Source organism: Ovis aries, chromosome 26, assembly GCF_016772045.2.
Source record: "Ovis aries strain OAR_USU_Benz2616 breed Rambouillet chromosome 26, ARS-UI_Ramb_v3.0, whole genome shotgun sequence".
Classification (NCBI taxonomy): domain Eukaryota; kingdom Metazoa; phylum Chordata; class Mammalia; order Artiodactyla; family Bovidae; genus Ovis; species Ovis aries.
In genome coordinates, this window is record NC_056079.1 from 13,096,633 (window position 1) to 13,124,302 (window position 27,670).

Below are 27,670 nucleotides of genomic sequence, written 5' to 3' on the forward strand. Positions count from 1 at the left end.
TGGGAGTTTTCTCCCAAGAGTTTCCTGGGGTTCAGATAACGCATTATGGTCAGGTTTTTATGTTGTTTGCCAGGTTATGCTAGATGGAAAATAAATAAATAAAAGAAAATACACACAGTGTGCTTCACAGACAACCCGGAGACGACAGAAACAGAGTCGATCACATCATTATAATATAAAAATGAACATACCTCAGCATGGCAGATTCTAATACAATTTTAATAATGTTGGCAAGGAGCCAAATTACAAATGCCCCAGAATCTGGAGTCCAGAACCTCAGAGACAAAATAAAAACTCATAAAAATAGGAGAGTCTTTTAAAATGGTCATAATCTTTAGGATAAAGAAACCATTTTCTCAACGAAGGTACTGAGCGCATTTAATAAGAATTAAATGAGATTAAAGACAAGGTGCACTGTGACCCATTCCCCAAATGGTGGTGATTAGGAAGGTGAGATTCATGTCGATGATGAAGGCAGGGCGCCAGGCATACATGGGAGCTCGCGTCACCAACAGACCTGGACGAAACGGAAACCTGCTCCCGTTTCACTGATAGGCGAGAAGAGGGCAGCCTTGGAAATGGACCCTGGTGGCACGTAGGTGGCAGGTGCATGCCTACCCACATAACCCACTGCCCGGCAGAGTGTGGACCTGGGGCGAGGCAGGGAGACAGGCTGCCTCCTCCGGGAGCAACTCGTTACTCAGAGACGCTAAGGTAAGAGCTCTGCATCCCCCACAAACCAAGAGTGAGAAGCTGGAACAATAGGGGTCCCCAGCCCCTAGAGGGACAGGGTGCCACCACCCCAGGGGTGGCAGGACCACAGAAGTGGAGAAAGAACCCCCCGCCTCAGCGATGCTCATCACCAGTCAGGATGAAGGTGCACCCCTTGTTAGGATTTCTGGGTGGGTGGGGGCACCCCCTCAACTCTCCAGAGCAAATGCCTAAATGCTACTGTCCTATGGGTCTCTCTCTTCCCTCCGAGGCCAGATGTTCAGGCAGGGTGTCTGCTCATCCCGGAAGGAACACAACCGCAATTATTTGTTTGTTGCCAGCATGCGTGGTGTTGAAGAGTGGCTGTGAAACAGTGGATAACACATGGCTGACCCCCTTCTGCAGAGCCACCAGTGAACCAGGAGACCGGAGACCGGAGACCAGAGGGGGCGGCGCCTTTACTTTAAATCCTAAATCAAGAGTCTCAACAGATGCAGATTCCATGAGACTGGAGAGGGAATCGGGAAGACTTGAGGTTTTATATCCTTTAGATGTCGACTTTGGCCGTCCCAGCTATTAAAAAGTTATGTGTAACTTCAAGATGAGACGCATTAGCAGCTTCTTAGAAGAGGATAATCCCAATCTTCGGGAGATTTAATGAGATGGCACTCACTGCAGCTTCTGACTCGGTCTGCTGTTAATTGAATCAAAGTCAATGACAATCTGGCTGCACTTTGGTGTGAATTTCCTAAAAGTAAGAAACAAAACATAGAAAGACATTATCCAGTGAGGAGTTAGAGCCATTTGTTTACTTTGGCTTAACCTACATTTTCTGCAGGGAGGGGGAAAAAAGAAATTCCCTGGGATTCACTTGATATTTTATCTCTATAGGAGCCAATTAGAGTGCACCATACCTAGAGAAACACGGACAGGAAAAGACTAAAGACAAAAAAAGATGCATGGGGTGGCTTGGTTTGTGTGTTCGTCAGCTGGCTGAGTTCAGGAATTACTGGGGAATCAGAGGATTTCTAACAACTTAGCTGCCCGGCATGACATCCGATGACTAGTTTCCCCACCAGATTTATCTTATTGTTTAGGAAATTTCTGCAGCCAACCTGCAATTGCTCTAAAGCAAAAAAAAAAAAAAAAAAGAGTACATTTTCTTTTGCTCTTGTGCATAGCCAAAGTCAGCCAGCTCTAATGAAGAGTCATTTTAAAAATCATGTTCTATAAATGCAGAAGTAAAATAAACTCAAGATCTTTTTTCTCATTAATATATCTTCTCAAAAAGGTAAAAAGAACATACTTGAGAACTAAACATATTATTAAAAAATCAGTAAACAGTAAATATCTAATTATTGTTGTTTAGTCGCTAAGTCATATCGGATTCTTTAGCAACCCCATGGACTACAGCTCGCCAGGCTCCTCTGTCCAAGGAATTCTCCAGGCAAGAATACTGAAGAGGGTTGCCATTTTCTTCTCCAGGGGATGTTCTCAACCCAGGGATCAAACCTGTGTCTTCCACGTTGGCAGGCAGATTCTCTGCTGTTGCTGCTGCTTATTTAGTTGCTTCAGTCATGTCCTACCCTGCGACCCCATGGACTATAGCCTACCAGGTTCCTCTGTCATGGCATTCTCCAGGCAAGATACTGGAGTGGGCTGCCATGCCCTCCTCCAGGGGATCTTCCCAACCCGACAGACTCTTTCCTACTTGTAAATAATTTGTGTCTCATAAGGCACAATAGTCTAAGAGATTCATTACATATAACCTACATCCCTAAAGAATCCAAAAGGTTAGCCATGTTACCAATTATAAGGACCCTAGTTGTGGACCACAGATACTATAAAGGAACATCTTCAAGAGTTTTCAGTCTAAAAGAAGTTACTACCAGAAACCAAAGGTGGTCGGACTGACTTGCAAGTAACATGTATCTCCCAATATCTGCATAGCAAAAAAAAGCATGCAAATCTCAACAACTTTAAACCCCAACTTAAACTATTCCTGTAAAAAGAATTCCCAGCGCTCCAACCTAGCAGGTTACTTGCACCTTAAATTTTTTTATGCCAGAGTTGTTATGTTAGGTCTGCAAGATTTAGAAAGGTTTAATGTTAATATAATAAAACACATGAATTTTAAAATTTGTCACTACCAGAATAATTAGTGCAAGCCCTGGGAAGCCATTAACATTAAAGTGTAATCAGTACACCGTCTTCCGATACTTCTGTCACTACCCATTAAAATCGACCCTGAGGATAATCTTTATAGCCGTAACTCATCATGTTTAAAAAGGTGCTTCCTGTATCCAGGCAAAACTCTAACCCCCAAAAGATACACATACCCCTATGTCCACAGCAGGACTATTCACAACAGGCACACATGGAAGCAGCCTAAATGCCCATCGACAGGTGAATGGATAGAGAAGATGGGGAGACATACACAGTGGAGTGCTGCTGCTGCTGCTGAGTCGCTTCAGGCGTCTCTGACTCTGTGCGACCCCACAGACGGCAGCCCACCAGGCGCCCCCGTCCCTGGGATTCTCCAGGCAAGAACACTGGAGTGGGTTGCCATCTCCTTCTCCAATGCATGAAAGTGAAAAGTGAAAGGGAAGTTGCTCAGTCATGTCTGATTCTTAGCGACCCCGTGGACTGCAGCCTACCAGGCTCCTCCGTCCATGGGATTTTCCAGGCAAGAGTACTGGAGTGGGGTGCCATCGCCTTCTCCAAATGGAGTACTACTCGGCCATAAAAGAGAATGAAATGATGCCACATGGATGCAACTAGAGATGATCAAACTATGTGAAGCAAGTCAGAAAAGAGAAAGACAAATACCACATGGTATCACTTATATGTGCAGCCTAAAATATGACCCAAATATCTATGAAAGAGAAACAGATTCACAAACATACAGAACAGTCTTGTGGTTGCCAAGGGGGATGGCGCTGGGGAAAAGACGGAGTGGCAGTGTGGGGTTCGCAGATGTAAGCTTTCATATATGGAATGGATAAACAACAAGGTCCTACTGTGTAGCACAGAGAACCATAGTCAGTCTCCTATGATAAACCATAAGGGAATATTAAAAAAAAGAATGTGTGTGTATATATATATGTATAACTGAATCACTTTGCTGTACAGCAGAAATTAGCACAGCATTGTAAGTCAACTACGCGTCAATTAAAAAAAATAAAAGAGGCTCCCAAGTGTGGCAGTCAGGCCTCCCAGGCAGAAATCAAACCGCAGACAAGGTCAAACGTGCAGTCTTCCTCAGGCTTTCCCAGTGCCTTCTCCCCCAGCATCCCTCACTCACCTGAAGGAGATCCCGGCCATTTCAAACATGAGCCTCGCAGCTGTTGTCTCATTGCTGTCGTGGTATTTATCAGACATGAAGATAACTTCTTTTATACCTTAAAAGGCAACGATGGAAGAAATCTCATTATGGGCATGCAGAGACACTGCAACAGGCACGCGGACAGGGGCCCTGGGCAAGTCTGACGAGTCACGCTTCCTGAGTGGACCGGCACACACCGTCCAGTTACTGACACCTGTGTCTGCTGCTGTCAAATACAGCAGCGGACGGATTATATGTCATCTGCCCTCCAGTCTTTATGGATTTTTTTTTAATAAATGCAAAGTGAAAACAGGTCAAATAGTCAAGCCTTGATCTGATTAACAAATTTTCTTTACTGCAGGCAATCGAATATTCTTTTTCTCACAAGGCAATGACTCCTTAACTCAAGAGGCTAGTGGGGATGGTAGAGAAGGCTGGCACAATCAAGAGATGAGGACCAGCGTGCTGCCAAGTAAGACTCTGTAGACCAGTTCAAGCCAGCAGACCAGTCCAAGACAAAGGGCTCATCTGGTTTCCTTCCCTGTCTCACCAGGCGGTTAGAACACAAGGGCCAAGAGTCTGAGCGGCACGTGACACGTCACCCACTCCTCCAGCAGCCTCGGAAGCTGCTCTTCCCGAGCACCCGCCATCACCTCTGAGCTTGAGGATGGCGAGGAAAACTCGCAGAGGATGGTGCGCCGCCAGTGAGGAAGCCCACGATGTTCCTTAACGGAGACTCTCGATCCTGAATCCCCCAGACCCCTTCTGCTCAGAGATCCACGGGCTTGTGATAAACAGCCCCGTTAAAGCACACATCTGGCTAACATGGTAAGTCTTTAAATCTCAAGCCGAGAGCTTTATGGAGATAAAGTGTAGCTGAATCTGAGATGTGACAGTTTGAAAAACGTGAAATATTCAGCACACAATGGTGCAGATTTGTGGTAACCGTAACGTGAGAAAAACCTGAAGTCGGACCATTTGAGTCTTAACGACGTTTATATGTAGAAAGATGTTTACGTCCCAAGTATCTACCATATATTAGAGGCAAATTAAAATTTCACGTAGAGACTCCCAGCTGACCTTGTTTCTGGCAGAAGTTCACTTCTCTCCCTCCCCCCTAATCTATGCACAATATGTCAGAAAATGGTAACTTGACAGTAATTATATGCAACGCCTGTGTTGTTTTTTGGCAGCTGCAGTTTAAGAAGTTGCAAACTAAATTAAAAACATGCTAAGAATCACAGAGGATGCAATTAGTCTTAGCATACCTGGCACAGTTCAAAAATAAAACGGGAAACACCTTGCAAAGTTGATGGTGCAATTAATTCAGATCTAAACAATAGCGATTTAAGATCAAGCACATCTGCATTGAGCAGGCAGAGATGCAAATGCGACAAATGGGACGGCCCGGGTCCTACCTGCCTGGATGATGAGCTTAGCACATTCATTACACGGGAACAAGGCGACGTACATGGTACAGCCTTTCACGTCTGCTGAGTTTTTGTTCATAATGGCATTCAGCTCGGCATGGCACACTGTAGATTTGAAGGAAAAAGAAAAACTTAAGACTGCAAGCTCATGAAGAATTTGCTGATAGTGTTGAGGCATTCCGCTTGCCCCTCTGAAATCACACAGACGATAGACTCGATTTTTCAAAAATGGATTAGAGATGGAAAGTACTGAAAAACAAGCGCCGCCTGGACTGACGGGTTGGCGATGAGCAGCGAAACTGTTGATCGCAGCAGCCCTGGGCCTGTCGGAACCTAGAACAGCAAGGAGGGACCAAGGTCAAGTGTCTTCGCCCACCCCATGCAGAGCAAGAGCTCACGGCTCCATGAGACTCTGGGGATGGAACTGCCAGCACCATTTGTGTGTTGATAAACACACGTGGGGATATTTGCCGGAGCCATTAAAAGGGCAAAGAGCAATTTTAAGAGCAAAAGAATCAGGAAGTGAAGTTAAGCATTTCTGTCCCCAGGGATCTGCTGCTCCATATGGTTCTCAGTCCACACACCCCCAAGAAAAAGATCAGCGGATAACCACAAGTTTGTCACCCGAACAAAAAACATCCATCCACTTAATGACCATGGAAAGTTGAGTTCTTGCTATAAAGGTCAGTGACCCCGGTCAGTGATCTAAGGGCATCCCCAGGCTTGACTAAGTCCAGGGTTAAGAAGGCCCCGTCCTCTCCTGTTCTGCACCTGTTGCAGCCCACCCATCTTCCCAGCTACTTGGCGAACTGTTCCCATCACCTAACCCACAGGGCACTCCTGGGAAGGAGCTAGAGTCCTTCCCCACTGGGCTCTACGCCAGAATCCTCGACCTGCTTTGTCAGGCTGCTGTATTGCTTTCTAATAACATCACTTATGTTTCTGGCTGCATTATCTAAAATTGTTCTCCTTGTGGTTGTGATGTGCAGACTTGTCTGCCCGGTTGGAATCCCCCAGGGAGGACACACCCACACCTGAACACCGATGGTCTGGGGTGTGGTCAGGGCTTTGGAATTTATGAGATTCTCTCTGCAGACATGTTGAGGAAACATTGCCTTATAGAATCGTCTCATATCTGCAGGGGGACCCAACACATTCCAGGCACACCAGTGCTAGATAAATGTTTATTGAATGAATTACCATCTGGCCCTGGTCCAAATCATACAAAAGTCCTAATTCTTAATATAGGGCCTTCCAAGGTCTCTCCCTCCGTCTCCAACTCATCCACCTTCTACCCTGAGCATCTTCTTCCAGGAGCACTGAGGCTGTAAAACTAAAAATGCTGCTTACCAACCGGTTCTACAAGATCAGGTCAGCAGCTGTGCACCCCGAAAGGAATTCAGGACACACCACAGGCGCAGGCACTCTGGGCTCTGGGAAAGCAGGCAGAACAGGCCCTTAGACAGTTGGAGACATCTTTCAGGAAAAAACCAGGTACCGATTCCAAGAACATATTTTGATGAACCTTCCCATACTTCAGTTCAGTTCCGTTCAGTTCAGTCACTCAGTCATGTCCGACTCTTTGCAACCCCATGGACTGCAGCACAGCCAGGCCTCCCTGTCCATCAACAACTCCCGAGGCTTGCTCAAACTCATGTCCAATGAGTTGGTGATGCCATCCAACCATCTCATCCTCTGTCATCCCCTTCTCCTCCTGCCTTCAATCTTTCCCAGCATCAGGGTCCATTCCAACGAGTCAGTTCTTCGCATCAGTGGCCAAAGTACTGGAGTTCCAGCTTCAGCGTCAGCCCTTCCAATAAATATTCAGGACTTAGGAAAGCACTAAACTCATTAACTGAGATACCTGTTCCTCGCGACTGGCTTATACTGATGGCACAAACTCCTTAGCCAAAATCATGTATACCTCGCTATCTCTTCAGAGCCGCTCTTCTGACCTACCCGAGAGGCTGAATCCTGGGCTACAGTCCTTAGTAAAGCCCTGAATAAGCTCTGAATAAGAGCTCTTATGATCTCAGTTTTTCTCTCAGTCGACAAGGCCTTAAAACAAGAGAGGTCTGAACTCATGGCACTCACGTATTTGAGCCAGGGCGTGCTCGCTTGATCAATGCACTTTTTTTTTTTCAATCAGTGGACTTTTACTCTGGCTCGAACAAGACACAGACCCCGCTCTGCTTCCTCCCCAGGTCTCCAGTTTTGGGGGGACGTCCTACATGTCCCTGCAAACTCCGCAGCAACTCTGCAATGCTGCAGGCAGAAAGCTAACCAAGGGCCTCTCGGGAGATGTTGAGGGGAGCTCATTTTAGCCTATGAATAACCACGATTTAGCCGCATGCGGAAATGAACAGTCTCTGGCATTGTTAAGAAAATCTAAAGGGGGAAAAAAAAGCTGTGTTTCATCAGATCACAGCCAGTGAGAGAACAATCCTCGCTGACTGCAGAGGGACCGAGCAGGCTCCCCAGGCTCTGTGCTGTAAACCCCAGGGTGGGGGGACGCTCCAGGCCCTCAGGGCACTGGCCTGGGAGGGGCCCTGTAGCCTCATTTCCCTTCCGGGTGACCAAGATGTTCCCTAGCTGGTATTAACACTGCTCAGTGTTAAAAACAATTAGATGTAATTGTTTCTTTTACTTCCCCCTTGGGGGAAGAGCCCAGCCTTTCAGGTTCTCGATAACTCCCCCAGAGCCCAATGTTATGCCATGAACATAATGGGTGTTAAATATTTACTGAGTGAATAAAGGAGGGAATTCAGATTCCAATTATTGATGGGGACATTGGGGAAAATACAGAAGGTCCTCTTAAATTCAAATATCAAAAATATGCTTTCCCCTCTAATGACTGTTTTTTGATGGTGCTGGTATTAATATTCAGAACTGCAGTTGCTGAATCTGTTAGGAAACACTAGGATATGGTCTTCTTTTGCCTCTCTTAAAAACAGTCACATTGAAACTACCTTCCTCTAATTCATTGGAGGTAGTCTGGGGCAAAATTTAACATTATGTCTGGACTCATTAATGAAAATTATCACATGAAACAGATTCTCTTGGGTAGCATCCGACATCCCTGTATCAAGGGTAGTTTATAGAAGTAATACACAGGACTATAAAACAGACTTCCTGTCTCTTAACTACAAAAATCACAGAATGGAGAATACAGAGCTTCTTGTTAGAGAAACAAGAGGTCTCCCGGGCATTTAAGCAGTTGAGTGCTGGGCACAAGTCACAATCCACCATCCTGCATGTTCAAAACCAGACAAGACAAAAGCGAAACCCAGGCGTCCCCCCCGCGCTTCTCTGCCCTTGCTAACCCAACCCACGTACCCCTCCAAATCCAGAGGCATCCAACACCTGCCCCAGCCACTGAAGTCTAACACCTGCTTCTCGAGCCTGCATCTGAGGGCTGAGGGGAGAAGCCCCCCATCCCCGCCCCTGGAAGCGCCTGACACTCAGGGGCCCCCCTGTGCTATCAGCTGGGTCCCCGGGTCTGAAAGTCTCCCGGCCTGGCTGAACTTTTAGCTCCACCGCCTCCAGTCTCGGTGGCCCTGACCCTCGCTTCCCCTCCAAAACTGCCCTGGCAAAGTTAAGCAAGTTCCTAAAAACTGTTCTGGGTATAACCTGTATTTGCTGGATCGCCATGTAAAAAGTTTAAGAAATACTAGTTCATGGAAACCCGTTGACCCCTGTAACGTGCCAGTGCGTGGACACAGTTCAGTTCAGCGGCTCAGTCGCGTCTGACCCTTTGTGACCCCATGGACGGCAGCACGCCAGGCGTCCCTGTCCATCACCAACTCCCAGAGCTTGCTCAAACTCATGTCCATTGAGTCAGTGATGCCATCCAACCAACTCATCCTCTGTCGTCCCCTTCTCCCTGCTGCCTTCAATCTTTCCCAGCATCGGGGGCTTTTCAAATCAGTCAGTTCTTTGCATCAGGTGGCCAAAGTGATTGGAGTTTCAGCTTCAGCGTCAGTCCTTCCAAAGAATATTCAGGACTGATTTCCTTTAGGATTGACTGGTTTGATCTCTTTGCAGTCCAAGGGACCTGTATATAACCAACTATTAAAAAAAAATAAATAAAATCTAAGCCCTAGGGGGTAGCATCTGCCAATTTCTGTGGTAGAAATACTCCCCTGGGGCCAATTCCAAGCTCCCAAAGTGATTATCATTGCGGAGAGATGCATGGAGGAGGCTGCGCCCACACCCCGCCAGGCAGCCTCCTCCTTACCTGAATCCAGTCCCTTTCTGGCTTCAGTCTCTGGGTTCCCTGCTCTCCTGGCCCTAATTCTCAACCCCTCTCCCCCCACCAGCCCTCTCAGCATCACCAGACCCTGTCTCTGCGGGTCTCTGCCCTGCTCTCAGGCTTCTGGGCATTTCCCAAGGTGCAATCCTGCTCTTCGGTTTCCCTCCCACAATGGTTGACTTTGAGAATTCATCCATTCATAGATTCTCAGAGAGCAGATCTACTTGCAAAACCCTGAAATCTACATTTCTAACCCCAATTTCCCATATTCTCCGCAGGCTTCTTCTTTGGGGGTTGGCATGGGGGCGGGGGGCTGAGTCCACTATGATAAACACTCTGCAGATATCTGATGACACTAAGCTAAAGGATGCCTTTATCTTTTTTTTTTTTTTGAAGCTTCCCCGGTGGCTCAGAGGTTAAAGCATCTGCCTGCAATGCAGGAGACCTGGGTTCGATCCCTGGGTCGGGAAGATCCCCTGGAGAAGGAAATGGCAGTCCACTCCAGTATTCTTGCCTGGAGAATCCCATGGATGGAGGAACCTGGTGGGCTATAGTCCACAGGGTCGCAAAGAGTCAGACACGACTGAGCGACTTTCTTTATCTTTTTGAGTGTTAGCATTTCTATGATGTAGCTTAAGAAGAGCTTCAGCTGGAACTACAAACAGCCCTGAGCACAAAAACCAAGCAAGGAGGATGGTTCTGTTACTGATCTCAAGATGAGCCTGGTTTCCACATTCACTGCAAGAATCAGGACCGAGTATTCCAAAGAGACACAGTGTCTAGGAAGTTTTCAGAAGACAGTTAAATTGTTACACACACAAGACTCATTTTCTGTTTACCCAGAATTACTCACCTGTGGCTGAGCAAAAAGCAAAAGAAGTCTCCCAATACTACATGTGTGTTTGCTAAGCACAAAGAGCGACACAGAGACTGCCACCAATTCTCAACACTGCTGCAAAGGAAAAGGACCAAATGCTGAAAATGTCAGAGTGATGCTTCCAAAAGTTCTTGATTGCTAGAAAGAGAACCTCTGTTTCAGGTAATTATAAGACAATTCATATGCTTTGGTCTTTTTTCTTTTATATTACCGACTGTCAGAATTCAGAACGCATTAACCTTGGCCCACTGAGAAGAGACTGTATAATTAGAAAACTGTATTTTTCAAATTCCCTCTTACTAGGGCTTGATTAATCCTTACTGTCTCGTGTAGGCGTTTCTCTGGAAGTTTGACAAATTAACAGGATATATTCCATCCTTCGTCAAATTTAAGGGACTCAACATTTTATAGATTTAACTTTCATCTCATTTGATGTAAGACTAATACAAGATCTATTTTAGACAGTAGCATTATTAAGGTTTACTTAAATAGGTTTAAAAAAAAAAAGAAGCCTCAGAATAAAGGCTAAACAACTGCTAATTGCTGTACAAATAATTTAATAATGTGATTCTAGCCCAAACTGATCATCACGTGGCTGCTAGGACGTGAGGGGAGCTACCAGGTCCTGATATAATTTGGGGTCAGGAAAATGAAGTTTCTATTCCAGTTAAACTCTCCAGGTTATTTAAGATTCCTTCTCGTTAGTAGTACAGGATTTTACTTGAAGAAAATGACTTTCAAGGGCCTGAGGGCTATTCTGCCAAGGCTGACCTAGAAAGCGGGACAGGCTGGGAAGCAAGCAGTGTCGGGGCGAGTGAACGGTCCAGACGCAGGGCACCTGTTGAACTCAGCCTGGCCCGCCCTGCCTTCTGCCAGCACTCCCCAAGCTGCACTGGACAGGCCTTGGCGTCTCTGGGGACACTCCCGGGCCCCTGACTGATGGCCGTGACATTTCTTGGGGCAGTGAGGCCACCCAGGATTAAAGTAGGGACAGTCTGTCTCACTGCCAAGACAGAGGGTCAGGACTCAGAGCCAAGAAGGGTGCGCTCGGGGCCGGAAATAGGTGGGAAGCTTCACCCTGCAATTAATAACTGACACAAAATGGGGTGCCGGAGTTCAAGGCTGATCCGTGCGTTAAAAAAAAATAACTCAGTGTTAATTCTTTCAAGATACTCCACTTCTCTTCTAATGACAGAGCTTTTTAGGCATTCCTTCTGGAAAGCAGGGTCTGTGTTTTTACTGCTAGAGTCATAGAGGGAAGTGAGGGGTTCACCGGGGTCCGTCTCTTGCAGCAGAAGCACCCGCTGACCCCCTTGGACACTTGATGGGGGGCTTCCGCTGAGGGGTGGACGTGTGTCCACTCCTCCAACAGATCAATGCAGGGGCTGCTCCCCTGCTTCAGGAGTTAAGACGGAATTTCCACTACCTGTTTCTTAATTATTGAAGGATATCCTGACAGGGCTTCATCCATCACCACCAGCCTCCAAAGGACCCGTCCTTCAAGGCAGTAATTGAACAGTAGGGGAGCCTGCAAGGTGAAGCCCTCCCTTGGACAGGTTCACACTGCTGTATTTAAAACGGAGTGCCAACAAGGACCTACTGGACAGCACAGGGAACTCTGCTCAATGCGATGTGCCAGCCTGGATGGGAGGGGAGTTTAGGGGAGAATGGATACATGTGTATGCATGGCTGAGTCCCTCCACGGTCCACCTGAGACCATCACAACATTGCTAATCGGCTATATTCCAATACAAAAAGTAAAAAACAAAAACAAAAAGTGAATCCTTCCCTGCCTGACCACCCCCCAGCACCCCCACAAAGGTTATAAACTGTTCGTTATCCCCCAAACCCACAGCAAACATAGCTACAATTTGGCTCTCAGCATCACTCCTCATCACTCTCGTGTCTCATCTTGCGTCCGTGAAGTTCCCACATCTGCAAAGCAGCGACTGGATTTGTTATCAGAGTTCTAATGAACTGGAGGTTAAGGCGGATAGGGGAAAGGGAGGGCCAACTTAGAAACCCGCAGTTATATCGCTTCTTTAGAAGAAAGTGTTGGTCGCTCAGTCGTGTCCGACTCTGCGATCTCACGAAATACAGGAGCCCCCAGGCTCCTCTGTCCACGGAACTCTCCAAGCAAGAACATTGGAGTGGGTTGCCATTCCCTCCTCCAGGGGAATCTTCCCGATCCAGGGATCAAACCCAGGTCTCCTGCATTGCAGGCGGATTCTTTACCATCTGAGCCCCCTTCTCAGGGACTCTGCCCCCAACCCCAACCTGCGAGTTCTGTGACCCTCTGCATCCCATGAAGCTTAGCCTCCTGGCCTATGAAACTGAAAGAAAAGGACCTGCCTCTGAGACCATCATGCATGTAATGTGTGCAGCCCCAAATGTGGACTTGGTGAACGTCGGCGCCTGCTGACCCTCCTGAGACCCATCGCTGCCCACCTGAGACCCTGTGGCCCCCAGCTGCTCAGCAGGGCGGGCAGGAGGGGAGACATCTCTTCCCCCTCCGTCCCCTGCCCTGGTCCCTGTCCCCTGCCCCCTTCCTCTTGCTGAAGCTGCTGGCGAGCAGCTCAGGGCACCCAGGGGAGCCACTTAGCCCCAGTGGTAGTGCTTAGGGCTAAAGAGACTTCTGACTGTGGTGTTTCCACTACTGACAACACAGCCCCCGGAACTCTAATTACGCTGCCTCCCTGTGTGGTAAGGGCACACAATCAGGTCAGAGGGAGGAGGAGCTGGAAACGCTGCACTTCACCACGGGGTGAGCCGTGCCCAGCTCCCTTCTCACCGTGCATGTGCGATGCAGACTCGTCTGATGCTAAAAAGGTACCGAAGCAGCAGAGAGAAGGGGGACGCGCATCACCACCGGACAGCGCCGTGATGCGAACAGTCAAGCTCCCCCGCTCCCCTCCAGGGTTAACAGCTTTTAAGGGTGAACTGGGACTGACCAGTGGGCACTGGACCAGGAGTCAGGACGTGGGTTCTATCCGACCCCAGCTCCATCAGGCATGCCTCCTCGGGTGACATGCTGATCCTGACTCAGCCGGAGGAAAGCGGGCTGAACTGATCATTCGAGGTTCCCGGGTGAGACCCAAGCTCCTGTCCCTGCCCCACACTTCCCGGGCAGCTCTCAGCCCCTCCTGACAACCACGCCTCTCCCTACTCCCCAGTATCCGTGCCACTCCCACACCTCCTCCCTCCCCTTTCCCGCCGCGGCCTCCCCCGTCCTTCACCAAAATAGGCAATTGATCACATTGCTGTTGTTCAGTTGCTCAATCGTGTCTGACTCTTTGTGACCCCATGGACTGCAGCACGCCAGGCTTCCCTGTCCTTCACTATCTCCTGGAGCTTGCTCAGACTCATGGTCAGTGAGTCAGTGATGCCATTCAAACATCTCATCCTCTTCCTTCTCATTCTCCTCCCGTCTTCAGTCTTTCCCAGAATTGGGGTCTTTTCCAGTGACACAACTCTTCACATCAAAGGTGACCAAAGGATTGGAGCTTCAGCTTCAACATCAGTCCTTCTAGTGAATATTCAGGATTGATTTCCTTTAGGATGGACTGGTTTGATCTCTCTGCTGTCCAAGGCCTCTCAAGAGTCTTCTCCAACACCACAATTCAAAAGCATCGATTCTTCAGCACTCAGCCCTCTTTATAGTCCAGCTCTCACATCCATACTTGACTGCTGGAAAAACCATCTATCCTGGACTATATGCACCTTTGTTGGCAGCGTGATGTCTCTGCTTTTTAATACACTGTCTAGGTTAGTCATAGGTTTTCTTCCAAGGAGCAAGCATCTTTTAATTCCATGGCTGCAGTCACTGTCTACAGTGATTTTGGAGCCCAGGAAAATCACATCCCCACCTATAACTCCAGGAACTGAAGGGCGGCTGTCACAGGCTCTATCCTCACACAACATCCTCCCCCATCACTAAGCGACGAGCTTGGGGACCAGCCCTCTCACATCCCTCATCAATCTCTCTCTCTCTCCTGGAGTATTCCCATCCGCAAGCAACTATGTGCTGCAAAAACAGACAGACACCAGACCCTCCCCTTGGGCAGACAACATAAACCTCTCCCTTGCCCCAGGCCCCCAGCTGGCTGTCATCCTGCTCTCTTCCCAGACATCTCAAAACCGGATCTCCATCCGCTCTGCCCACTGCCTCACCTGGTGTGTGCCCTCCACCTGCCTCCACTGTACCTTCAGCCCTCCCTGCTGCCTGGAGCTGCTCTCTGCAGTGTGGGCATGACCCCGTGGTACTGAACCGCATGGGCATTTTCCCACCTCCCTGGACCTATCGGCAGCCTTTGGTGTGGCTGCCCCTCGCTCCTTCTGGAAACACTGCTCTGTGAGCTCCCTGACGTCACAGTCCTTCCCTGCAGCCCCTTCCGCTTCCATCAGCCTCAGCACCTGTGGCTCCCAGGGACACGGCCAGGGCCCGGCCTCTGCGTGCTCTCCCTGCGTCACCTCACCCATCCCCGTGAAGTCACCCCAGGCCAACAGGCCACGCGGACATCACCCTCTGCTCTCACACCCAGCCTACAGACCTCACACCCTCTCGGGGAGCTCCCACAGACACCTCCAACCTCATGGCTCCAGATTTCCCTCGCTCTGACCCCAGACCTAGGTCCTGGGACCAGAGCTCTTCCCATCCCCCAGCACCAGCCCACCACCCCATCCTTACCTGATGGGGCCCAATGAATCCTTCAGATCTCCAGGTAACGCTCATTTCCTCAAAAAGAACACTCAGCAACATCTGTTCATCCCAGTCCCACCCACCTGCTCTACTACAGTCTGCAAGCTCCTTGAGCACAGAGACCAGAGCCATTGTTTACTGCTGCTGAGTGCCCAGCACAGAGTACGTATCACAGATCTCCCGTAAGTATCTGCTGAGTAAATGAATAACTATAGGTGAACATACGTGGGAAGACATCACGTATTATAAAATACAGTTACGACTTTTAAAAAAGGAAGCAAGAAGCCTCAAGAACTCAGCAACAGACCACTCAAAGTGATACAAGACTAGAGGGCTCATTAGTACTTATTTCAACTTCTAAAAAGTTATAATTCACTTGCAGAGGGAAAAAGGACACGGAGGAATTCTGCTTCTTTTTCCCACCTAAACTCAAAATTAATGGCATTTTGAACAAAGTCTTTTAATTGCAGAATTTAAAAATTCATGCTCGGTTATCTTACTCAATATTTTAAAGTTACTGTGGCATCTATCATTTGAAAGAAGCACAGAGATGAAATTTTACACCTCCACTAACTGGCCAGGACCTGTGCATCAGATGGTTAGACGACATGAGCAGGGAGAAGACGGGCACGGTCTAACCCCCAAATTCTCCAGTTATCATGGGATTTCCTGAAGCCGGGCCAGTATCCGTGTTTCCATAAACACCACCAAATGGACTGACTCACAGGACTCCCCAGTCCCTTCTTTCTCTTTGGTCTTAGAATCACCTCTTGACTAAGCATGTCTCCTCTCTTCATATATTTTCTTGTACTTATATATGGGCTGGAGTAGGAAATGGCAACCCACTCCAGTGTTCTTGCCTGGAGAATGCCATGGACAGAGGAGCCTGGCAGGCTACAGTCCATGGGGTCACTAAGAGCTGGACATGACTGTGCGACTCAAGCACGCACACCCACGTGGGGTCTTGTTCATTGCTGTCTGCCAAACTTTTTTTCATCTGTTTGTGGATGAAACACTCTTTAACTGTCCCCTCCTGCCTGTGTGTACCATCTCCATCTGGTTTATACATCTCAGAACTGGAGCAGACTTGAATCGCTGGAAGGAAGGGAAGGTATAAAGCCTGTTCTCTATTAATTTGTCCACACGCACAGATGCGTATTCCTTCTGTGTTGCTGCCATCAGCAGCCGTTTGCTGTAGCTCTCACCCCAGATGCTTCCAGAATGCCTTAAAAAAAAAAAACCCTAAGCAGAGAAACACCCTGATTGAATACAATCAAAGCTATATTGTTTAATTTTTCTGGAGAAGTCTAGAACTGGCAGAGTCCTCAGTAATCACTCATTTCATAAAGATATTGGGACATGAAAGTCAAGTTGTATATCTGACAGCCCACAATCCCTGGGTTCACACTCACCACACCCGGAGCCCAGGCTCTGGACAGTCAGTCTAGGAGGATTCCCTCGTTTGAACCTGATAATTGTCATCTTAAGCGCTGTGCAGCTTTTCTTAGCCAGTATGCATATTAAAGGTTTGCACAGTCCTATGCAAATATAAAACAATAGTCCCTTAAGAAGCAGAAGCAAAAAACAATATAAATATTCGCAAAAATCTCTAGGAACCAAATTTTGGTGTGTATTTCTGGGAGAAAATATGTATCAGTGACAGCATTAACACAGTTTATGAAAGATGGAGTCTTGATGAAAAAAAAAAACCTCAAAACAAAACCTTAATAATTCAGGCCAGTTTCAGAACAGATCAAACAAAATCAGCATAACTGACACAGAATAGATCGATAAAGACCCCAAGGTTCATCGGAGTCAGCTGCTCCCTGTCAGCACACTGCCTGGTCACACAGAGTTTCTAAGCAAAAGCTTATCAGTGTAGAGGATTAAAGAAGTTATATTTATCATTCAGATAATTAATGGGCTGGCACACTTGACACAACCTGAACGAGGCTGAATGTGGCCCTGAAGTTTTATAGAGGCTATTAATCTCTCAGCAAACCTTTTATTTAGAGACAGTGCAAACTTTAGCCTGCTTCCTGGTCATCAATTTGGAAATCACTAACCTTGAATTATTTTAAGTTTTATTATAAACTTCCATGAAGTAAACAGACTCTTTATAACCGAAGGCCAATATGTGTATTTTCATGGGTAGGTTTGATCTCCTAGATGAGCATTTGACCTGTTCCTACATTGCCTCCACAGAGCCACGTATTAGTATACATTGTTACTATATATCCTTTCTAGATACTCATGGTGAAATAGTAATCTCCTGCTCTTTGAAAATAATTAGCCCTGAATTATAGATTAAAATGTATAGGTAATGAGACTTCCCTGGCAGTCCCGTGGTTTAGACTTAGCCTGCCACTGCAGGGAGTGCAGGTTCAACCCCTCGTGGAGAAGCTAAGATCTCACAGAAACATAAAAACAGAAGCACTATTGTAACAAATTGTATGAAACAAATTCAAAAAAGACTTTTAAAATGGTCCACATCAAAAAACTTTTTAAAAGTGTACAGATAAAAGTCAAATAAATGAATAAAATCATGATTTGTTCTTTCCTAAGGACATTTTATAAATGTTTATAAACATTTATACCTGAAAATGAAATACACTTATGTTAAACTGGTTAAATTTCAGGGGGAGCCTCATACATAAGCCATTGTGTTTCCCTGTTTGTCTAAGACTGTACATGGTTGAAACCCAAGTTTGCCCCTCTTTTCATAAGAACGATCTCCTTTACTTCTTTACTGTAAACTTGCTTCAAGGTTTTCCATTGATTACACTAGTTATTTTGTACAAAGTCCCTAATTAGACCCACTGTCAGGATACGAGTGCCGGATGGCCAGGGCCAGGGGTTGGGGGGTTGGGGGCTGCCACCAGTGAAATTAGAATTCTGCAGGAAAAGAAACAGCAAGTCATCAAATCCATGGATCTGCCCAACAGAACCAGAGGGCATTCAATTTCAACCAGCTGAGGGAACAAATTTGATCTTAATTACTAAGAAGCTCCTACAAGATGTGAGGAAGCCACAGCTTAAGAAGGATCAGCCTCCTAAGTTCTTGATAAATTAGTTTCTCAAGACTAACCTTTTGGATGCCAAAGAAATATATCACGTGCGTGGCAGTCAGGAAAATGTCAGTGTTCAAGGGGGTAAGGTAAACGGCTAAGGAAATCACGAAAATGACATCTATGCATGCTTAACAATATGCTAAATCTGAAAAATAAAGATTACATTTAAATATAAAATTGCAAGAAGAACTGCCACATACTGGCAAAACTGTTTCAAGCTGCCATGTTCAACTCTTGCCTCAATTAATTCCAGCACTTTCCTTCTCAGCATTATACCCTTTTTAGAGTTTTTCTGCAGAAATACAAACTGACTCTGGAAAAAGCCCCACATTGCCATGTTTAGCTGATGCATCAGAGAACAGGGCTACCCACCCTCTTGGGACATCAAGACTATGGTCCCTTCCATGATGAAAACGGCAAAGCAACAGGCAAAGCAATCCTGGCTCCGTGATTGACCGGGATGGGAAGAGGAGGCCAAGCAAAGACATGCGCTTCCCCACGAAACCCTTCTCCAGTGGGAACCAGCATGGCAAGAAAACCCAGGCAAGCTCGATGTGCATGAGGAGCTCCTTTACAAACATGAAGTTTAACAACAGCTCCTAAGAAAGAAAGAAGCTGATTTCATGCCAACACTCGGTCTGTAAACCATGTCATCAAAATCGCTTATGAAAACCCACAGAAAGAGCGATCTCTGCATTACCACAAGTATTTCACCTCCATTTTATAAAATTGGTATTTTGATTAAATGTGCTTCACTCTGATGAATTCCACAAAGAGAAACGAATGGAAAATGTCAGCTGAATTCTTCATCCTGGGGTTAGCAACCACCCCCTCATGAAAATCAAAGCCTTCCAAAGGTTTTTACCTGGTAAATTAGATAAATCTGCTCCTTCCTGGGTTTTTTTTTTTTTTTTTCATTGTCATTCATGTGAAAAGGTGTCACTATAATAATGCTGATTTCTTCCTGACACTGTTAACTGACATCATACTATCTTTTGGATTTTTCGGGAAAGAGATGAGATAAAAGGCAGTTTCCTTGGCAGGGGGAATTTTCATTTTCCATATTAATACTACATTATCATCAAATCATTTCCTGAAGTTTTGATCTTAAGCCTGGAAGAACAGAAACACCCTTTAAAAATGCCCCTCCAGAGACCTGGCCCAGAAGAAGCCCCGTCTTCCTATTCTGACACATGTATTCTGTGCTTACCTCCTGTCCACAAAGTGTCAGTCAAGACTGGTGACTTCCAAATTTACAGCATTAATAAGGAGAATTACGAAGTTGTATAATTTACTGGTAAACTTAAACTTACACAATTCCCAAGCTCCCCTTTGCAGTAATGTGAAGGCATGCCGGGTGAATATGGCTTCCTACCCCGTCCTAGATACAGGCCACCAACCACCTGAGCATTCCACCTCTGGCAGGTCGTTTCATGGAAATCTCTATTTGTTCAAGTGCATAGTGAGAAGACGAAAATGGGAGGCCTGCTGAGCCTCGATCCACCCATTTCGGCAAAGCTGAACTCCTGTGCCTCCCTGCAGGAAACACAGAGCACCAGCCCCAGCATTAGATGATGTCACCCGCCTGTGTGGCGTTGTATTAGTTACTTAACGTTTCTGGGCCTGCAGATTCCTAACCATGAATGATGTGGTCAGCTTAGACCCAGTGGGCATGAACCCCAAGGCACCAGCGAGGTTCTTCCAGGGGTACAGGACCACAGGCTGGCAAACAGACATCCAGCACTTACCTACACTTTTTCCAAACATGTACAAATGCTGTTCAGTAACGTTCAGATTAATGCAAAGTATTACTGATAAACAACTCTTTGTCATCATGGATTTCCTGACTCAAAAGATACTACGAAAAAGTATGACCTCACTTATATATGGAATCGATAAAATAAAAACAAGGTCACAGGTACACAGAACAGATGGATGGTTGCCAGAGGCGGGAGGTGGGGCAGAGAAACAGGCAAAGGGGGTCAAAGGTACAAACTTTCAGTTATAAAATAAGTCCCAAGACTGTGATGTACTAGCATGGTGACTGCAGATAATACTACTGTACTGCACACTTGAAAGTCGCTAGGAGAGTAGATCTTATAAGTCCTCATCATAAGAAAAAACAATTTTCTGTAAACATTATCAAATATCGGTATGTATGAATCACCATGTCATATACTTGCAACCAACCTAAGTGTGTATGTCAATTACACCTCAACTTTTTTAAAAGATCCTAATAGTTTAACTAGCATTATATAGGGGTCTTGGAAGTTTGGTGTGTTTTTTTTTTTTTTTTTTTTTTACATTTAAAAGCAGGTCCCATATAATCAGTTGTTGTCCTTCAGTTGCTGAGTCGTGTCTGACTCTTTGTGACCCCGTGGACTGCAGCATGCCAGGCCCCTCTGTCCTTCACTACATAATCAGAAGAACTTGGAAATCAGTGGTCTAGAATCTAGATCATCTCTACAGCTCCTTTATAGGGATGGACACATCGTCTATCCTTCCTGAAATAGCAGTCCACCAGGTTAATCTCACACAATTTCAGACATTGTCATTTATTTTGTCATTGATTTTTTTAAATCATAAAATGGAAAAAAAGAATCTGCAGTTTAGTCAGTTATCACCCAACACTTCTATTACATCCAAGGCTACCTAAACTTTTACTTCTCTGTGGCCCGAAAACCCTGAAAAAGACGGGAACTGAGTGTATGGTTTCCAGCCAGTCACAGTTATTTAGACTTAAAGTCCATCTCCGCCTGTATTATGATGTAGTAATACTAAATGCCTCTTAAAAACCATTAAATACCTTCTCTGACTTTTATGGTACATCGAATTACAAGCTCACTCTTCTGAAAGAAAGTCTACATTCTAACACAGCTCCATGTAAAAATGAATAATTGATAAGTAAGGGGCAAAGTGCTTAGAAAACCTAGAGGTATCACATGAATAGTAAAAAATAATGCCGACAGACAACTGGTGCCGTGACACTCAGCAAGCATTCAATAAAAAGCAATCACAGAAGCTGGACAAATGCCTGTATGGGTTCTCTTTCTTTCCAATTCCTCCTGGAAAGGAGCTCTGAACTTGGACAAAAGGAGAGTGTCTCAGAACAAACACAATCAGCTACTGGAGAGGTTCTGGAAGTGGGGAGTTGGGGACAGGGGGCGGTAAGTGTGTTACAAAGACTTGGGCTTTCTAGGTCACTGCCAGAAACGTGCCCGGGGCTCCCGGTGATTGAAGGAGGCACAGGTCCCACTGGGAGTAACCCATGAGGTTACTCATAGTTTAACTAGAAATATAAAGGGGTCTTGGAAGTTTTTTTGACATTTAAAAGAGGGTCCCATATAATCAGTTGTTGTCCTTCAGTTGCTGAGTCGTGTCTGACTCTTTGTGACCCCGTGGACTGCAGCATGCCAGCCTCCTCTGCCCTTCACTACATAATCAGAAGAACTAGGAAATCAGTGGTCTAGAATCTAGATCATCTCTATGGCTCCTTTATAGGGATGGCCACATCGTCCTTCCTTCCTGCAATAGCAGTCTGTCCACCAGGTCAAGCCCACACAATTCCAGACACTGTCACTTAACTTTGTCATTAATTGTTTTAAGTCATAAAATGAAAAAAGAATCTGCATTTTAGGAAGTAACTGAGCTTACTATGAGTAAGCTGAGCTCATGAGTAACTGAGCTCAGTAACCCATGAGGAGCCCTCTACACCCAGGCGACCACTGGCGTCTCTTTGTGTGACCAGCCTCAGCACCAGACACCCCCCAAGAATCCCTCTATCAGGCATTCAGCACTGTCCCGACTCAGTGAATAAGGGCTGGGGTACTCACACCCTTCAGCGCAGACTCTGAATTCACTGACTCATTTCTCCGATCTTTATATGGGACCTTGGACTGTCCCATGAGAAATCACCTTTGCATGTGCCTACAAACAACGAACCATTTCCCTTCTTTCTTATTGAAAGCACACAGAATCACAAGCAAGAAGACCAAAAGTTTCTAAAACATGTAGGCCCATCTTTCCCACACTTCACTCCTCTCAGCTGAGGCGGAAAAGGCAGTTCTACCCTTTTCCCTGGGACCCTGCCCTTTCTACTCCTCCAGAGGGGTGGGAGTGAAATGAACTAACCCGACTATGAAACCCCCTGCAGCACCAAACTGCGTCTGATTCCCTGAGAACCCAGAGTGCTCCGTAGTTCTCCCCAGTCTCATTCCTCAATTCCTTCTCCACTTCCGGGCACATTTTTCTTCTTGCCCTGAAACAGCTTAGACGAAAGTTATGGGGCGTATTTAACATGATTAAGGTCCAGGAATGTTAGTAAAAAATACGTGAAGTCAGCTAAATGGAGACTTGGAGCTCTTCGTGAGGGAAAACTCCAGAGGAAAACCTCACAGGCAAGAGCCAACTTTAACAGAAAGGGCTCACATCACACCTGAACTCACTGCCTCCCCGCACTCGTTTCCCGGAAGCACATCTTTCCCATTTGGGTGGCCCCCATCTACGTGACTCCCAGCAGAGGCGATCTGTTCATAAACACAGGTCCACACCTTAAAAGAAATTCAGCAGCATATGAAGCCCAAGGCACCTCTTCCCAGCATTAGCTTCATATTCTCCAAGGAATTCAAGGAAGAAAAGGATGCTTGCTGGGCCCTCCCAGCTTATCTCTGAAGGGAGTCTCCCTGGGGCTCAGATGGGCCACAAGCATCCTTCCCCAATTTAACGATAAAATCCAGAGATGGCCAGGCCCAGGGTCGGCTCCACACATCTGGCTTGTGGTCTGACCCCCGTCCACCCTGGCAGTGCAGCGCCCCAGAGAACAGGAGGAAGTGACCGCGTCATCCCTCGCCCAACTCCCAGCTCACAGTTTGTGTCCTGCCCGCCAGAGGTGAGCCTGAGCCAGAGGTCCTCGGTAGGTGGAAATACATGCTGCTCCTCATCAGAGCGAAGCCCAGGATGGTACTTGGTTAACTGGCTCCATTCATGAGTCGCCAAGACACAAAAGGCAGGGGCCACCGTGCCTACTTCACAGTCACCGCCCCAGGGCTGCGGCACTCTGCAGAGACGCCCGCCACCTGCAACGCTGCCCAGCCCAGCCACTGCCCCACCTCCACTCCTCGGCTCTCTTTGGAATTTAAGGGAAGGGGGGTGGGAAGCTGGGCTAGTTTAACAGGATTTGTTTTCTTAACTGGAAAGGAAGACGATGCTTTCTGGCCATCCCTGGTATGTAAGCCCTCACCGAGGCCATGCCATGAGCAGGACAGAACACACAACGTGCCCTACCGTAAGGGTACTTGGTATCCAGGATGTTCTCCGCTGTCCTCCTCCAAGGCAAGAGGTCATCGCTGCACCCATTTGGCATGCCATTGTACCCGATGCCCACGATTTTATTTTCTGCATTCACGATGCAGGCACCGACCTGCGGGGAAACACGCCCAAAGGCTTGATGACTTCGAGGGGCCGGTCTGCCACTGCAGAGGCAGCAAATGAGACCAGAGGCCTGCGGAGCTCCAGAACGGGCAGGCCAAGAGCTCTGTCTCCTTGGGGTACGAGAGACAGTGAACAGGGGTGTGTGACAATTTACTCTCTCACAGGAAAATGTGAGCAGGCAGGAATGCTGCGCCAAAGGCAGTAGATTCACTCTGCTTTTCTAAGTTGGCAGGGGTCCCCGAAGCCTCTTCCTTTTGTAATTTGCTCACTTGTGGGCATCTCTGTGTCTGTCTGCCAGTGTCCACACATTCTCCTGCAGAACTCGCTTACCTGGGAATTTGGATCTTTGCTCCTCTGTGCTGATAAGAAGGCCACCGCCATGAAATACTCAGGCCATTCGAGATAGTCATCACGTTTTCTGCAGGGAACTTCGCTCATGCTGGGTCTAGAAGGCAAACACACAACAAAACAGCAGTCGACAAACACATTTTGGTCAATCTGCTTTCCAATTCGACCCAAGCACACGTCAGCTTTGGCTCTCCAAACTTAAAACAATGTCTATTGACATTTATCAATCAGACATCACAGCACATTAACCCTGGACATTCTGTGGTCTTAAGAAAAAAAAAATTAAGTTAACTATTTCAAAAGTTTGCCTGTGCGGCTGCACCTTCCCAAATATTGTATCTATTTACTACTTTCTCATAGGATTTTTTTTTTTTTTGCAAGTTACTACACATGCCTGAACTACAAATCATTCTCATCTTTCACCTCTCTCCGTTATCAAATGATGTCAGCACAAGACGACAGGGGAAAAGAGAACATTTTTTGACCATCTAATCTACCCTGCGCACGTGCATGCTAAGTCACTCCAGTTGCGTCCAACTCTTTGTGACTCTATGGACTGTAACCCACCAGGCTCCTCTGTCCACAGGGATTCTCTAGTCAAGAACACTGGAGTGGGTTATCGTTTCCTTCTCCAGGGGATCTTCCCCACTCAGGGATCGAACCCATGTCTCTTATGTCTCCAGCACTGGCGGGCACATTTCTTATCAATAGGGCCACCCAGGAAGCCGGATCTACCGAGTACAACCTATTTCAGATACTCTTAAAGGTTGTACATATCAACTCAATAAAGGCTCCTTCTGAATTAAGTTAACTCACACCCCTCTTACAGAGACTCAAAGAACTTATGTAACTCGCCCTAAATTAGGTGGGATTACTATCCATGCCAGAAGGATTCCATATGACTCCGTCCTAGCTGTGATATTCCTGGATCCCTATCCTTTCCCTTCCCTTAGTTTCCCCAGATAGGACAGAAATTATCCACCCTGAGTAGTGACTCAAAAGAAGAGAAACTATTTAGACTCTTGCTATGATTATGGCAAGATTTCAGTAACATTGGGCTACACTCAGGAAAAGAAACTGTCTCCACAACGGGGACAGAGCCCCTAAAGTGGGCTAAAACTGCCAGTAAGGGGGAGGGGCCCTTTCAAGGGAGAGGAAAACAAGAGCTAAAAAGCAGAGCAACACAGGAACCGACTTCAGTGAGTCTGGAGAAAGCCTAGGCATCCCGGCTTAAGAAAGGTGAGCATTTCCCCGCAGCTCCGCTTCGGGATCCAGCTGTGACGCTTACAGCTAGGAGCAGCGCCAGAGGGTGCCTACGACTGGGTACCATCCACTGGAACCATCCGATTTGTTGGTTTAGTCGCCAGTCGCTCAGTCACCTCCCACTCTTTGCAACCTCGTGGGCTGCAGGGCTCCAGGCTCCTCTGTCCATGGGATTTCCCAGGCAAGAATACTGGAGCGGCTTGCCATTTCCTTCTCCAGAGGATCTTCCCTACCCAGGGATCGAACCCGTGTCTCCTGCATTGGCAGGGGGACTCTTTACCACTGAGCCACCGGGGATGTCCCTGAACTCGTTCATTCAAAGTTTAAAGGTTAGCACCCAAACTCGCTGTGGGGGCCCCGGAATGAGTGCTTGCCAAACAAGAAGGCGAAGACGGGAAGGAGAGGGGAACTTAATAACCCGGTTTGGTCTAGCGCTCGCCGCCGGTTTAGAAGCACAAGAGGACCACAGGTCCGGGGAGATGCCGCTGGTCAACCGGCAGGGTCACAACCCGCCCTCCTCCCGCCCGGATCCCGGGCCGGAGCCCGCCGCCCCGCTGCAGACGTGGCCGCTGGAAGTGACTTCCAGCGCCCCCGCCCCCGGGGCCCCGGCGCGCGCCCTCGGCTCCCGCAGCGGGGAGAAGGCGTCTCGGAGGCCGCGGGGCCCGCCGCGAAAAGCACCGAGCGCCGCCGACCCCGCACGCGTTCCCCCCGCAGCAGGTGTAGCCGGGAGAGGGGGAGTCCCCGGGGCTCCGCGCGCCCGGGCCGCGCCACGTGGCCCGCACCGCCGCCCCCGCGCCCCCTCCGGCCCGGGCCGGCGACCTGCAGGCCAGCGCCAGTCCCCGCCGTCCCGCCGCCGCCGCCTTCCCGCCGCGCGCCCGGGGAGGAAGTCGGCCGAGGGGGCGGGCCCGCCGCGCGGCCGGAAGGCGGCGGAGGCCGGGGCGGGCGCGCGGCCGGGGAGGGGTCCCCGGGTGGGAGGGGGGGGTCGCGGGCGCCTCCGCGTCCCGGCAGGCTGGGAGCCCGGCCAGCCCACCCGAAGGTCCGGCCGGCGGCCTCTGGGCCCGGCGCGGGAACGCCTCCTCCCGGGGCCCCTGTCCCCACTTTGTTGTGGGGGGTGTGGTTTGGGGTTCGCCGTGACTTTGATCGGGTGGCTGCGACCTGCGCGGTCGCCCAGCCGCCCTGGGTCCTCCCGAGGGACCACCGGCAGCCGCTCCCCGCCGGGCTCCGACTTCAAGACAACCGCTGCTTTTTTTCAGAACTCTGGATCTGAGGGTAGTTTTTGTTGTTGATGGTAAAGGTTTGGGGTGTTTCCCCACCACCACCACCGCTTGGATCTACCGTCAGCTACTTAAAGCTCTCGCTATAAAGCAATGTGATAGATAGATAGAAACTATGAGAGTAAAAGGCCCGAAAGAGTCCATAGCAATCAAACCGAAAGGGGCAGGAAGGAAGAACTGGTTTTGGCCTCTGGAGTGGGCCTCCCATGTCGCAGTAGCAGCTTCGGTTTCTGGCAGGAAGGGTTCCTCCGAGGCAGCGCGCAGAAGCTCTGCCTCGAGGCACAAATGCCTCGAAGCTGTATTTGCATAGGCGCTTTGCTTGGCCAGCTTCCAGTTCCTACTCAGATTCTGCGGAAGGGCCTGACACGTGTGCTGAACTAGCCTGCTACCCCTTGCCGGCCCCCAGCCCTGTGCACACCCCCTCCTGGTATTCCCCATGAAAGGTTTGCTGGCTATAAAATTGTGCATATTTTGTTACAATTGTTAAAAAGATCAGCAACACACAGTACAGGTCAATAGGAAAGCCCTTGGGTGACATTTCTGAGTCATATGCTCCAAGGCACTAAATCTGATTTTAACTTTGGTATTCTATTCAGACATCTAGCCCCTAAGTCTGGTGGAACACTGGTTCCACAACAGAGAATGACAAAGGAACCCCTTTCTGTCTCACATATGGGGCTTGAGGATACTGTCAGCACTCCATAAATAACAGCTAGTGTAGTAATCATGAGTTCTGATCAGCACCTCCCAGATCTGAGCCTCTAATCCAAACAAAAGCGTGTTAACTATATTAATTTAGCCTCACAGAGGAAGAATGATGAGAATAAACAGTTGGTTCTATCTAATTTCTCACTACAGCAGACACATCATTCTTCATCTCCATGGTCCAGCCTGTAGATTCAATAATTAAATTATGTACTGCGTTCAGTGAATGCCGGGAAAGCGAAGGGGGAAAATACTTCATCGTTAACTATAGATTTTTTTTTTTAT

The 27,670-nt window shown here is 47.8% G+C and overlaps 1 protein-coding gene across 4 annotated transcripts; it reads right to left on the reverse strand.

The window, feature by feature from the left end:
• Window positions 1–200: 200 nt before the first annotated feature.
• DCTD (dCMP deaminase) lies at window positions 201–26,951 on the reverse strand. 4 transcript variants are annotated; one of them, XM_012105705.5, is made up of 6 exons: window positions 26,836–26,951; window positions 24,126–24,240; window positions 23,649–23,784; window positions 5,455–5,571; window positions 4,016–4,112; window positions 201–1,459 (listed from the first exon to the last, which is right to left on the reverse strand). In XM_012105705.5, exons 1-6 carry the CDS (start codon window positions 26,886–26,888, stop codon window positions 1,381–1,383), a joined length of 597 nt encoding a protein of 198 aa, XP_011961095.2. In that variant the 5' UTR covers window positions 26,889–26,951; the 3' UTR covers window positions 201–1,380. The 4 variants fall into 4 exon arrangements, with proteins under 4 accessions (XP_011961095.2, XP_014960038.1, XP_042097172.1 ...); XM_015104552.3 differs by lacking the exon at window positions 26,836–26,951 and adding an exon at window positions 26,226–26,295; XM_042241238.2 differs by lacking the exon at window positions 26,836–26,951 and adding an exon at window positions 25,781–26,005.
• Window positions 26,952–27,670: the final 719 nt, after the last annotated feature.